The sequence below is a fragment of the Haemaphysalis longicornis genome, unplaced genomic scaffold (genome assembly GCF_048455015.1).
Source record: "Haemaphysalis longicornis isolate Haplotype H1 unplaced genomic scaffold, Haemaphysalis longicornis Haplotype H1 scaffold_12, whole genome shotgun sequence".
NCBI lineage: Eukaryota > Metazoa > Arthropoda > Arachnida > Ixodida > Ixodidae > Haemaphysalis > Haemaphysalis longicornis.
The window spans coordinates 67997040-68009589 of record NW_027526225.1 but is presented as its reverse complement, the minus strand read 5'-3'; the positions used below and the strand labels follow the sequence as shown (position 1 = coordinate 68009589).

The 12550-nt window shown below is 45.3% G+C and overlaps 2 protein-coding genes across 2 annotated transcripts; one reads left to right on the top strand and one right to left on the bottom strand.

Moving 5' to 3' along the window:
- The first annotated feature begins 298 nt into the window (after positions 1-298).
- On the top strand, positions 299-2071 carry LOC144162006 (myb/SANT-like DNA-binding domain-containing protein 1). Its single transcript, XM_077692542.1, has 3 exons — positions 299-692; positions 938-1109; positions 1216-2071. Exons 1-3 carry the CDS (start codon positions 454-456, stop codon positions 1345-1347), a joined length of 543 nt encoding a protein of 180 aa, XP_077548668.1. The 5' UTR covers positions 299-453; the 3' UTR covers positions 1348-2071.
- Positions 2072-6713: 4642 nt separating this feature from the next.
- On the bottom strand, positions 6714-8527 carry LOC144162005 (uncharacterized). Its single transcript, XM_077692540.1, has 2 exons — positions 7614-8527; positions 6714-7337 (listed from the first exon to the last, which is right to left on the bottom strand). The coding sequence occupies exons 1-2, from the start codon at positions 8303-8305 to the stop codon at positions 6749-6751; spliced, it is 1281 nt and encodes a 426-aa protein (XP_077548666.1). The 5' UTR covers positions 8306-8527; the 3' UTR covers positions 6714-6748.
- Positions 8528-12550: the final 4023 nt, after the last annotated feature.

The window sequence follows — 12550 nt, the reverse complement described above, 5'->3', positions numbered from 1 at the left end:
TTACACGGAGTGCACTCCGCTAAAATGTCATTCGGGAGCAGCTAAACGGCAAACGCAAATGACATTTTACACGGAACGCACTTTAAGCTGAGTGTGGTCCCCAAACACACTTTAGCGGGGCCAGCTCGCCGAGTGAGTACTCTCGCCACCAGTGGTTCAAAAATTTTAAAAATATTTTCAAGATTACAAGCCGTAAACTAGTTGTAACCTACCTAAAAATGTGAATTAGCAAATTATAATTGTTTATGCTTAAAACCATCCAAGTAGCCGAGAAAACCTTGCAAATACTCTCGATCCTTCTCTCGTCTTTTTTTTTTTTTTTTTTTGAGGGTGTTCTTTTAATGGCGGGCGTTTTTCGTACGTGAAACTGCTGTCAGCGAAGTTGTAGTGCGAACAACTGCACGCGTTTGCGCTGGTGTCCTTTTTTCGCGTACGGGCATTTTACATTTTCTCATGGCGACCAACGCGGACGACTCTGCTTCTTCGCACTGCGGCAACGATCGCACTAAGTGGACGGATGACGAGACACGCGCCGTCATTAGACTGTGGCAAGATCACCTTCCTGACTTGCGTCGTGCTAAGCGGAACCACCATGTGTATGCCCGCATCTCGGAGCGACTCGTCGCCCTCGGAATTGAAAAGACTGTCAAAGAGGTGAAGAAGAAGATCGAGAACCTGGGCAACTTGTTCAGGTAAGTGCCGCATTAATGCAGGAATTCCTGCTAACTGCTTGGTCTCATTCTTGAAGCGATGTTTCTACCTCTATTTTCTAGTGACGTACTTTTAGAAGAAGCTGGTAACTCACAAAAGCAAAGCTCTATTTTGTAGTACGTACTTTTTAAAGAAGCTGGTAACTCACAAAAACAAGGTGTTTTTGCCGCGTACCCTTATGCAATTGGTTGAACTTAAAGTTGGCAATCGTCCGCATTTTGTTTAGGTTCCACAATCGTACCGGCACGACGACTGGGAAGGGTGCCATCAAGTGGAGATTCTTCCGCGAAATCAATGTCTTTCTGGGCAAATTGGACAAAAACAACCGAGAACTGGTGCAGGAAAGCAGATGTGGCCCTTCTGCAGCTCCTGCTGCAGCAGCTGCTTCTCCAGTGCAGGTACGTAGGCACTTAACACTGCCAGTTCATCTGCATGCATATTTCTAGCCGCCTTGCTTAGTGGTTTCTCTGGCAGGGCGTTTATGCCTTTATTTGCTTGTTTCAGTGCCTCATCGGCTTCAGGATGAATTATTTAAACACCCACTGTTCACTTGCAACATGTTCCAGTGACCTCACCACGCACCCTTCACGTCTGCAAATCGGAGGCGCCATGAAGGCGAGGTGTCGGGGCTTGTAAATTGCATAAAAAGCTGAGAAGTTTGTGCTTTGCATTTTTGTTGGGTTGAAGAACTATGTTTATTTTAGCTTTTCAGTGGAATGGTTCACGGAGGTGTGGGCCTGGTTGAAGAGTCGCCACAAGAGCAATGGACAGCGCCACTGCTTCATGACCAACTAGCAGCCTCACCGTTCCCATCTACCAGCAGTGGCAGCAACGAGCAGCTACCTGGAGAAGTTTGTGAGAGTGGCGGAGAAGAAACGGAGCCTGCAGATGAATTGGAACAGGCAGCGGCGACCCCTAGGCGTTCACAAGCTGCGGGGAGAAAGCGGGCACCTGCACCAAGCACTGTTCTACTTCAGATCCTCGACGAGCAGCGGCAGCTGCGTTGCTCGTTAGAACAGCGCAGGGATAGGGAGCTGGAGCTGCGTGAGCAGCACCTGCAGTTCATGCAGCGCCAGGAAGAGAGGGAGGAAAAACTCCTCGACCTGTTAGGAAAGCTGTGCGACAAATAAACTGTTGACACGCAGGATGTCTGCTTTTGTCAGGTTTCCTTCACTTCTGCTAACAGAAGTTAACCTTTCTAATCTTTGCAGTGAACCAAGAAGGAAGATCAGCATTTTTATACTAAGAGTTAATCAACCCTCAACGTTACGCTAGTTAGTAAGCTTCACTCCCACCTGCAACTGCTGTTTTTCTGAGAAAGAACAAAACTTTGGTAGAATCTTGCATGCGTTTGTAATTGGTGAAGTGAACCGGAAAAAAAGGTGACATTCAATCAGTTGGACAAAATGAGATCAAGAGGACGATGCGTGCTTCTTTCTGCGACCAGTTTATTACCAAGACCAAAAATCCATCTCAAAGTGATTAATAAGCGATAATGCACCGCTTGTACACTAGAACAGATGCTTAGGATTGCACTTTTTTATTTACTTAGCAATACTGCTAGCCCCAACATGGTGCCATAGCAGAGTGGGATACATGGTAAAACAACAAAATCAACGTAAAATGCTGGTCATCGCACAGAACAATGAAATTCAAATGACATGGAAAAGGCTTCACATGCAAACATTGCTGGTGAGTCAGAGATGAATTTGTAAAATTCATAGATGCAAGTTGTTTCAATATTACTATCAAGGTCATTCAATTGTTTGGCAGTGAGTGGAAAAAAATAATAGGGAAAAATATTGTTTTTGGGCTGGAAAAGAACTAAAATCAGGCCCAGGATTTCTCTCGACGTTGGAACATTGAAGAAATAAGTCTACAACAGGGAACAAGCATCTTTTATCACATAGCTAACCCAGGCGGCACAGAAAGTGTGCCCCAAGACCGGCCCGTCTATGGCCGCTTTCTGGCATGTCCGGCCAGCATCCAGGTTCTGGCAGCCACTGATCATGCGTTGAACGGCCAACATTCGGCAACCAGCGCTTCGGCATTTTTCCGTCCGCCCGTGTCCGGACGCACAACGGCAGCTAACCGGCTGCCAGATATTCAGTTCTCTTACGGCTGCCGATGTTGAGAAAGAGAACGGCCGAAGTACGGCCTTAGGGCATCCGTTTTTTCTTCGGGAAGCGGTAATCGGCCGAAGCACGGCAAGCGACCGGCCACAGAATATGCGTATTCTTGCGGCAGTTGGTGTTCGAAAGGAGACCGGCCGGAGCGTGGCTGCCGTGCATTCGTTGTTTCAACGGTGAACCGCGCGTCCGGCGGACGTACGGCCCCAGAATATACGTTTTTCATTCGGTTAGCTGTCCTCGGCCGAATTACGGCAAGCGAATGGCCACAGAATATTTGGCAACCGGTGTTCAATAGGAGACCGGCCTACGTAAGGTATCTGGTTATACGTCATTTTTTCGGCAAACGGCATCCAGCCGAACAACGGCTCGCGCCTGGGCGCCGAGAATTCATGCACAGACGTGTTTGGAAGGAGACCGACCGTTTTTTTCCTGGGGGGAGAAAAAGCCGTTAGGGAGCCGAACGACGGGGACGCGTTTTTCATCCGCTCCGTGTTTCTACGTTTTAAATGAACGAACATCGTTTGTCAAACAGTAATGAGTGTTCTCGGTGAACGGGCAAGGTGCAAGGACTCATTGGACATTAGCAGGGAACCTTTTAGGCCATAGAAATGTCATTTATTGCCGCAAGAAGACTGTGCCACACCGACGGGTGAGCTAAGCCTCGCCAGTCATCGCCGCTACCACGCCTCTGCCGCCGGCTTCGTCGACGCATCAGCTCGAGGCTATTCGCCCGCTCAAGAAATGGAGAGCATTGGAGACATCGACCTGGCAGAGATGTCCGATCCGAGATGGAGATGGTTCACCAAAATAACTGACCTTCAAGGGCGTCGAGCAAGCGGCCACCACGCAGGAGCTAAACCGCCACCATGTCAAGGACTCCCCACCAAAGAAAGGCAAGTGCGAGCAAAAGCGCAAGTTATTCTGCTTACAATTAAACTGCGACAAGCAATGTTGCACTATGTTGTTGGTGATAAACGTAGAAGAGACTCGCCCGTGCATTGGTAGGATCAACTTCATTCCCTGCACTATGTTACTTCAGGGGATTTTACGACTGCTTATTAAGAAAAAAATTATTTTAAATTTGCGATAACAACAGAGCCTTGTCACTGACGAAGCCTAGCTGTTAATTTAGTTCCGATGTTTGAAGATGAGCTTAGCTACTCTTGGGATATGACTCATTTGGGTAAACATAATCGCCAGCATCCTAGCAAACACGGATTTTGTCAGGATTTTCTTGCTCAACGCAGATTGTTGAGTTCCCGCACGATTTGACTCTTGCAATAGATAAGCTTAAAGTGGTTGACTGTATATTCTTGGACTGCAAAAAAGCAAATGATGGTGTTGCATATCACCTTCTGCGTAGTACATTTCATCCTATGAACTGAATGAATCGGTTTTTGCATTGTTATTACTATTGGCCCTATAGCTTTGTTCAAAAGTACTGTGTAGTTAACCGGACTATAGCGAATGAACGTGATTCCGTATACCTGCAGCTTTATTCGAATTTAATAACATCCTGGTGTGCTGATTCAGAAAAGTTTTTGGATGTTAAACAGTGTGTTAACGGCACCTTTACAAGAAAACCTTCATTCCAGTTGGATACGTATACCGTAAATTATGCTGCTGTGACAACGGCCGAGGAATATAAATACCTAGGAGTTTATTTAGGGAGTAGTTAGAGGTTAAATAGGCAGGTTCACACCATAAAAGTTACGGCTGCATATGTTTTTGGCTTTCTGAGACGAAATTTCTGTGAACCTCCATCTAACTGAAAAGAACAACCGTATTTCACTTATGTGCGCTCAATCTTGGAGTACGCATGTGTTTTCGTGGATCCCTACACCAAAGAGCTCGTTGATACTCTCGAAAACATACAGAATATGTCAGTCCGATTCGTATTAGGTAATTGGCACGCTCAACTTAGCATGAGAGAAAGTAAAAGTAAACTGAAATGGCAGGACGTGAAAGATCACAGACGAAACCACAGGTTGAACTTTTTTCGTAATATCCATCATTTTAAAACTGTTGTAGAAGGGGAGAAGTATGTCTAAGCGCCATTCTACATATCGAGAAGTGGGACCGCTAGCTTAAAGCAAGTTATTAACTTTCCTTTAAAGGTGACGCCTTGCGCGATTCATTTTATTTTACATCAATACTGCAGTGTAATTATCTTTGATGTATGATTGCATTAACTGTTTATATTGACGATTTTCAGCGCGCTTTGTAGAATTATTTTGTTATTTTGTCTCATATTTAATTCTTAGTGTTATGTATCTCCCTTCTGTAATGCATGCAAAGGCAAGCAGGCATCAAATAAATAAATAAATAAATAAATGAATAAATAAATAAATAAATAAAACAATGAATAAATAAATGAATAAAAATAAATAAATAAATAAATAAATAAACTTCCAGAGGCGCAAGTTTGCCTCCGACGGGTTGAGAACCCTACGCATTCAACCTTGACCAATAAAATATTTATTGGCTTATTCGTTGCAGTATGCAGGGTTTCCTGTATGCATGCCACCATTGCTATGTTATTGGTTTGAAACAAATTATGTAACTCTAATTTTACGCCTTTCCTTGCAAGAACACAAAGGGATACAACTGCAGCCACCTGAAGCAGGGCGTCATTCGCGACGCGTCTAGAATTTTTTGAACGTAGTATGACATTAGAAGAAAATTAAGCTCTTTTGGACTATTAAGTGGTGTGGACGTATACACTCTATGAAAACAACATTAAAATAGATTGAAAATGAAAGTACCTGTTCTCTCCTTCTTAGGATCAGCCCTGCGCAAGATCATCAGAAAAGTTGATCGAGTAGAACATGTCTTTGCAAGAAAAATGAGCAAAAACTGGACATACGTTTTTGTGAAGGAGTTATATTAAATGCTCCTGAGTGTTTTGTTGAGAACCAGAACGCTTCGTAAAGGCATTCACGCTGGTTTTATATACATCAAAATTGGTCAAGCAACTGTTATAAAAATAGTTTATGTAGACATTGCATGAAAGTGTTCCGGAATATTGCCCTAAAAGAAATTGGCTAAAAGCGGCGCAATTTATCTCTCTGAAATTCAACCCACTAAAGTATGCGCCCTCCGCCGCCCCCCCCCCCCCACCCCCCTCCTCTTTCCCCGTTTATTACAGGTAAGCCGCCCCACAGACGATATCAGGACCTGGACATTACATCTATTCAAGCTCTACAAAGAACTTAATATTTTCTGTGTTCGGCAGTAAATGAGGCACAGCAATTAAAGGAACGACAATTTGTGAGCACTGTTTAATAAATGAATTTTGCTGTAAACTGAGGCTGGTAATTAAGCAAGGCTGCCCTGAAAGCATGACGGCTGGTGGTTGCGCGCGAGCTCACTTTGATGTGGCTGCATTGGACCCAAAATGCTGGGTTTGTGCTGCTTCTGCACTGCGCGAATGAGTCATCTGCTTGCGCGACATGCAGTGACCGGCCTCAGTACGGCTAACGTACTGTGGCTGAACTCCAATGCCCGTAGCACGGCCGTAGTTCCGGTAGCTGTAGTCCGGCTGGAGTCCGACGACCGCATCTCGGCTGTACTCCGGCGGCCGTACTTCGGCCGTACACGGGTAGCCTTGGAATGGCCGGAGCCCTACGGCTGGAATCTGGCCGTATGACCGTAAGCCGGTCGACTGGCCGACGGACACTGGCCGTTGGACAGCCATGGGAGTACGGCCGTATACGGCCAAAAGGCCCACATTTGGACATGGGCCGAACATGGCTGCCGGAAAACGGCCGGACAGAAAATCACCGGCCAAAGTATACCGGCCTGTTTTAGGCCGAACAGTCCTGTGCTACCTGGGAACCTAAGCTGCACAAGAAAGACGTGCTTGTTCAAATGTGCTTTTCAATTTCTTTAGAAGTCGCATGGGCTTATGCAGTGTGCCCAGCCTGCCTCCAAAAGTAATTGGCAAGGGCGTCCCGTACTTGATGCCCCCTCTGACTGGCCGCCTGCGTAGTACGAGTGGGCTGTGCATAGAGAGCATCCAGCGCACGTGCCTCGCTTTCCCACCGCTGCTCTACGCTGTCCTTCAGGGACTCGCACACGTTGTGCAGAATGCACGCGGCTTTGATAGCCTGTTTGGAATGTACCAGGCGACATTCCATGCGCTTCATTATGAAGCGGAACCGTGCCTTCAGCCGGCCGAATGCATTTTCTACAATGCGCCTTGTTTTCGACAAATTATAGTTGTACGTCGCCTCTTTCGAGTCACTGGCAGCATGCGCGTACTGCTTCTGTAAGTGCGCACCAAGTGGGAATGCTTGGTCACACAAAATAATGGGTGGTACCTCAGTGCCACCCATAAGAGCAACCGGGGAGCTAAAGTCCTCACTCTCCACGGTTCTGCACAGGTTCGAAGCGCCGTACACACCAGCATCATGGCATCCACCTGGGCTACCAACGTTGACATACCGGAATCGGTAGCGGTGGTCAACCAGGGCAAGTAGTATCATACTGTACCTGCAAGGAAAAACAATACTAAGTTTCGAACATTCAAGTCAATAAACATTATTGCTTAGACAATCCTTTCACCAAACCGAAAATGGTTAGTTATTTTATATTGGCAATACAGACTTATTCGGCTTGCACAGGATGGCTTGCATGCAATTGAATTTAGAAACATGCAGCCGTTTAGTGTCATTTCGCTGCTATTTACTTTGGATTGGCAATACAGACAAATTCGTGTTACATAGGATGGCTTACATGAAATGAACAGAACAGAACAGTAGAACCTACCACCCCTTGTAGTTGTAGTAGTCAGTGGCTGATTCTTTTGGAGGCGAAACAGGAAAGTGGCACCCGTCCAGGGCGCCAACTGCTTGGGGGAAGCCCGTGACTGCGTGAAATTCACGCATGTGCGCGGCCATCCCATCCGGAGGAACCATCCCCACCCAGTCGTCCTCAAGAATTGTGATGACAACAGCACAAAACTCCCTGAAGAGCACATTCACAGTTGATCGTCCGATGCCGAACAGGTGGGCGATCGTCCTGTCCTCAGCAGTAGAACAGAGGCGATAAAGGCCCACGGCCACGCGCTTTTCGACGGAGATAGGGTCTTTCATCACTGTCGTCTGGCGCTCCAGGGAAGACCGACAGGACTCCACCAAGTACCTGAACGTAACTGGTGTTACTCGGAAAGCTTCCTTGAAGTGCTGGTCACCCAAGTGTGGCAAGGTTTCTTCGAACCACCGCTCATTTCGCTGGAAGGTCATTCTTGATCGAGGCAGACTTTCAGCCGCCACTGTGGCGATGACAAAGTTGTTCGCACAAATACGCTCTTCAATATCTTTTGATATTGCCATGTGCGACTCTATTTCCACTTCAAATTCTAGCTCTCCGCGCAAGCGCTGGGCTCGGACGCACATATAGGCAGCAAGAACGCGCTTCCACTCACTGTCGTCGGCGTTGGCACTGTTGTTTTCAGCCATTTTTGTACGCTCTGCTTTGGATATGCTACGTACTAGTCTTGGCTGTTTACGCAATTCTGGTTTAGAAAAACGTATATTTTTTTCGGTTGATACGCAATTAAAGTATTAATTCCGTTTTTTAAAGTAATAAAAAGACAAGTTTTCAATACTTCACGCTTATTTTGCTATATTTAACAAAATCTTTACGTCGGCTATCGTCACTGTCATCACGGCCGAACACACTTTATTTCACCGTTTAGCAGCGCGCAGCCAAAGTGTCATTCGGAAATCCCTAGGGCACTTGGCGTAAGTGCACTTAAATAGGCACGTTTGACAGGGGTATAACCCAGAATCCCAACCCTACCTGTGAGCAGTGGGTGGAGAAGCTGGCCAGCCCCGAGCTCTCGGATCAGCGGCGAAGGGTGGAATGGGCCCGGACGGCCATCCAGATTCAAGGCATTTTGGAATAAGGATACCTCTCACTGGGTGGAGACCCTAAGAACGTCCTTCTGCTCGTTAGTACAATAAATGTCTGTATCCCTTTCCATATGTAATGCTCGCGACACAGCGGCTTCTACACATCGATCATCGGACTACATGGTCAGCCTTTGTTGTCGCTCAGCGCGGTTAATGTTATGCGCACGACGGGTTTAAAAATTAAGACATTTAGGCAGCGCGATCACAATATTAAGTGTGCATGGAATGAACAAACTTCTCAACAACCAGCCCAAAGTTCGATAGTCAGCGCTCAGGGTTTACTTATAGTTGGCCTACAAGAAAAGGCAAGCCCACAAACGGGGAAGACAGGAAGAAAACACAACTGAATTTCAAGGCTGGTTTAAAATATCATTTAGCATATGCCATGCTTGCAACTATTGCATCCCGCTTTAACCTCAATCCGCAATCCCATATTGCTTCGAGCACTTGTCCCGATGGCAAACAGACTGAAGCTTGGTTGTATGTGTCCTCGAAACATTTCCTATAAAAACAATAAAGACACCCACCAAATTGCGTGATTACAACAAGCTACCTGACTACAAAGAGTTATGTCAATACAACGAGCTACAGGTCAGCACAATAGGCAAACTAGATAGGTTTCTAGACCTAGCACATATACAGGAATTTCTACATGTATACGCGCACCGATGTAAGCAACCTTGGAGAATCTCGTCATCACGGACTCACTATGGACGAGCAGCTGCTAAACATACACTTCCCTATGCGCTAAATTATTTTTACAGACAGGACATTGACATCAAAGCTGTAAATTATGACCCCACAAGGGATATGTTTATGTAGGTGTTCTATTTGCCATTTTTGTTGCTATACCTAATCCTGTATAATCATTTTCTCAATGTACATTTTAAGGTTGCTGCATCGGCAAATGGGGCTCTTTCACACTGCATGGTTCCAGCCTTTTTCCTATCTACTTTTCAACAGCGATGCTGTTTACCAAACCGTAATTTTTCGTGTCCGCAGTTAAAAATAGGCAGAAATTTCCGAGGGCCCGCACCTGCGCGGGGGTCACGCGGCGGTAGCCCAGTGGTTCCAAAAACCAAGAAAATGGCTAGCGCTCATGTGTGCGTGCCTCACGACGACCGCCCAGCGTCCCCTGAGCTCGTTTCTCAAGCCAAGCATGCCACTGGGGAAATTGGCGAAGATTGCGCCGAACACCCACCAGTTAAAAAAACAATAAAATGCCGAGCGCTCGTGTGCGCGCGCACCGCTGCGACCACCCTACGTCCCCGGCGCGCATTTGTCAAGCTGAAAACACCCACTTAAGCAGACTGGCCAAGACGGGCCAAAAAGAAAAAAAGAACACTCCAGTGTTCCGCATAATCGTGGCAACACTTTCTCCGAACGAGATAGACAAGTCTTAGCATAGGCCCCTCCAAGGTGATGTCCTATGATTATCACTTCCAAAACAATTAAATAGCCCAACACTTATTGCAACAATGGTGGGGTAAATGTCGTTGAGGCAGCCAAGAAGAAGCAAATCGGCTGCGATAGTGGACTTAAACCATCGGGATGGTCGTATAGTCGCGTACAGCTTCGCAACCTTCAAGTCCGGTGCGTTAGTGTGAGCTTCCGTAATTTTTTTTCTCTGTAGAAACATTGGTGTAAATAAAACGATTGATTGATTGATTGATTGATTGATTGATTGATTGATTGATTGATTGATTGATTGATTGATTGATTGATTGATTGATTGATTGATTGATTGATTGATTGATTGACTGATTGATTGATTGATTGATTGATTGATTGATTGATTGATTGATTGATTGATTGATTGATTGATTGATTGATTGATTGATTGATTGATTGATTGAAAAATGGTACGGTTCTTGCACGTGAGCTTTGTTCACAGTGACATTGTGAGTACATGAAGGCAAGTTCATGCGGAGCGGGGAATGTGCCGCAGGCGTCACGAGTAAACTCAAGGGAGATCACCTTGCATTTGATTAAAGGTTGCCTGTTTTTATTTTATTAAGAATTTCAGATGGCGCCGCGGCATCAGTTTCTTCTCGTTTGCAAGTATGCGTGCCGTGTGCAAATTTATCTTATGGCCGGAGTTTTCTCGAAGTTCAGCCACCCCATATGAGGTCACATGGCGTTTTCTGGCATCGTGGTCGCGCTCTTTAATCCTTTTTCGATGTTGCCTGTTCCATCCGGGTAGCTGTACTCGCCATCTCTTCAATAAATTGTCTCGCTGACACTAGAAACGTGCGGTGCAGATGAGTACTTCAGTCAGGAAATCGTTGGAATTAATGCTGGACGACGCAGGTTGCCTCCTGCTGATGAAACACAAAGCACTTCGTCTAGTGTTGCACTACAAAATGAGCGGCCTTCGTTCTGTCTGACATTCTGTATGTTTTACTAAGCATGATGTTGTTTCAGAAGCACTTGTGTGCCAAGAAGGCGGGCTTTTACGCCTCATCACACGAGATATATTCGAAAGCTAACAATTTGTTTTCTTGGGAACGCCTCTAAAACAAAATTGGGTGGTTCCTGCCAAATTCTTTATTTACAGCTTTCTCCCTGAAGGCTATAAGCTATAGCTATATTTTCCTCTGGTTTTCGACCTGCGGCCAAAGAAGGTATATTATAAAGTACTCCTGTGACCAAAACATGTTACCTTCGTAACGTATCGTTCAGTTAGGTCGTAACATAGAATACGTTTTTTGCCTGCGAACAAGTAAAGGGGGTGCAATAGTTACGTTTGAAGCATCTGTGGATCAAAAACTCACCTTCACGATGTCTTGAACATTAAAGTAATTTTGGTGATTATGCATCCATTCTTCCCCATCAGAGCGAGCAGTAATAAGAGTCAGAAATGTGTAGGTTAAGAAGACGGCACCAAAACAATAAAATGTCATGACAAGTATCTCAGAACGTTTGCAGCGGACACTTTTTGGTGTACCCAACAGCGTCTTCCTTACGAGCCAAACCCTGCTTCTTCTGTTGAGGACAAAACCAAAACCTTCTTATAGAGGTTTCACTCGCCTACGTATTACCCGGGAAGCTAAAATTAGCCGACTTCGACGGAAAAGATTGATGACGGCCTTCAGTAGTTTTAAAAACGCTCGCACCCCTCGCGGAACAAAACAACAACAGTAAATGCATAAAGGCCGTCGGTTCTGAAGTCGTCACTTTGATTGCATATCCATCCATCAAAATAAAAAAATATTTCCTGAACAATACCACTAAATGAAGAGTCTTTTTGTTTACCTCACAAAAGATAAAACGCCTCGAAAAAATGCGCCTAAACACACGCTCAATAAAAAAAAATATGAACTAGTGATACCGCCGTCTTGACGAGAAGGAGAAGCTGACAACCAGAGAACCTCAATTTCTTGCACTACAGATTCAAATGCAATCTTGTAACGCCACAGCGTCTTTCGATATTATGTTTCATATCCCTTTGCTATAATGCTTTATTAATGCATTATACGCTACATTTCTCTCTATTTTATGTCTGGTAACCTTTCGCGATATAAATATGTAGGGCTTTTCAACTGACCACGTAGAATGTGGCAAAATATGAATGAAACGTAACGAACGGCGCAGCAATTGCAAAGATACGTACCTAACCCCCTTGGCGTTACTCGAAGAAAACCTAGTGCGTAATGTTTGCAGTACTGTGGAGAAGAAGACAGTAATTTTTTTCGTTAATGGTAGCTAATTATTAATTGTAATTCTTATCTAACCCTAGAATTACTGTCCTAATCACTAAACTGTCAATGAGGCGCTTGTAGGTACCCA

Bases quoted from the DNA above. Each gene is read 5' to 3' on its own strand.
- LOC144162006 (XM_077692542.1), top strand. From the start codon at position 454: ATGGCGACCAACGCGGACGACTCTGCTTCTTCGCACTGCGGCAACGAT. The intron at 693-937 runs GTAAGTGCCGCA...CATTTTGTTTAG, and splicing joins AACCTGGGCAACTTGTTCAG to GTTCCACAATCGTACCGGCA. The intron at 1,110-1,215 runs GTACGTAGGCAC...TGCTTGTTTCAG, and splicing joins CAGCTGCTTCTCCAGTGCAG to TGCCTCATCGGCTTCAGGAT.
- LOC144162005 (XM_077692540.1), bottom strand. From the start codon at position 8,305: ATGGCTGAAAACAACAGTGCCAACGCCGACGACAGTGAGTGGAAGCGC. The intron at 7,338-7,613 runs GTAGGTTCTACT...TTTTCCTTGCAG, and splicing joins TACTACAACTACAAGGGGTG to GTACAGTATGATACTACTTG.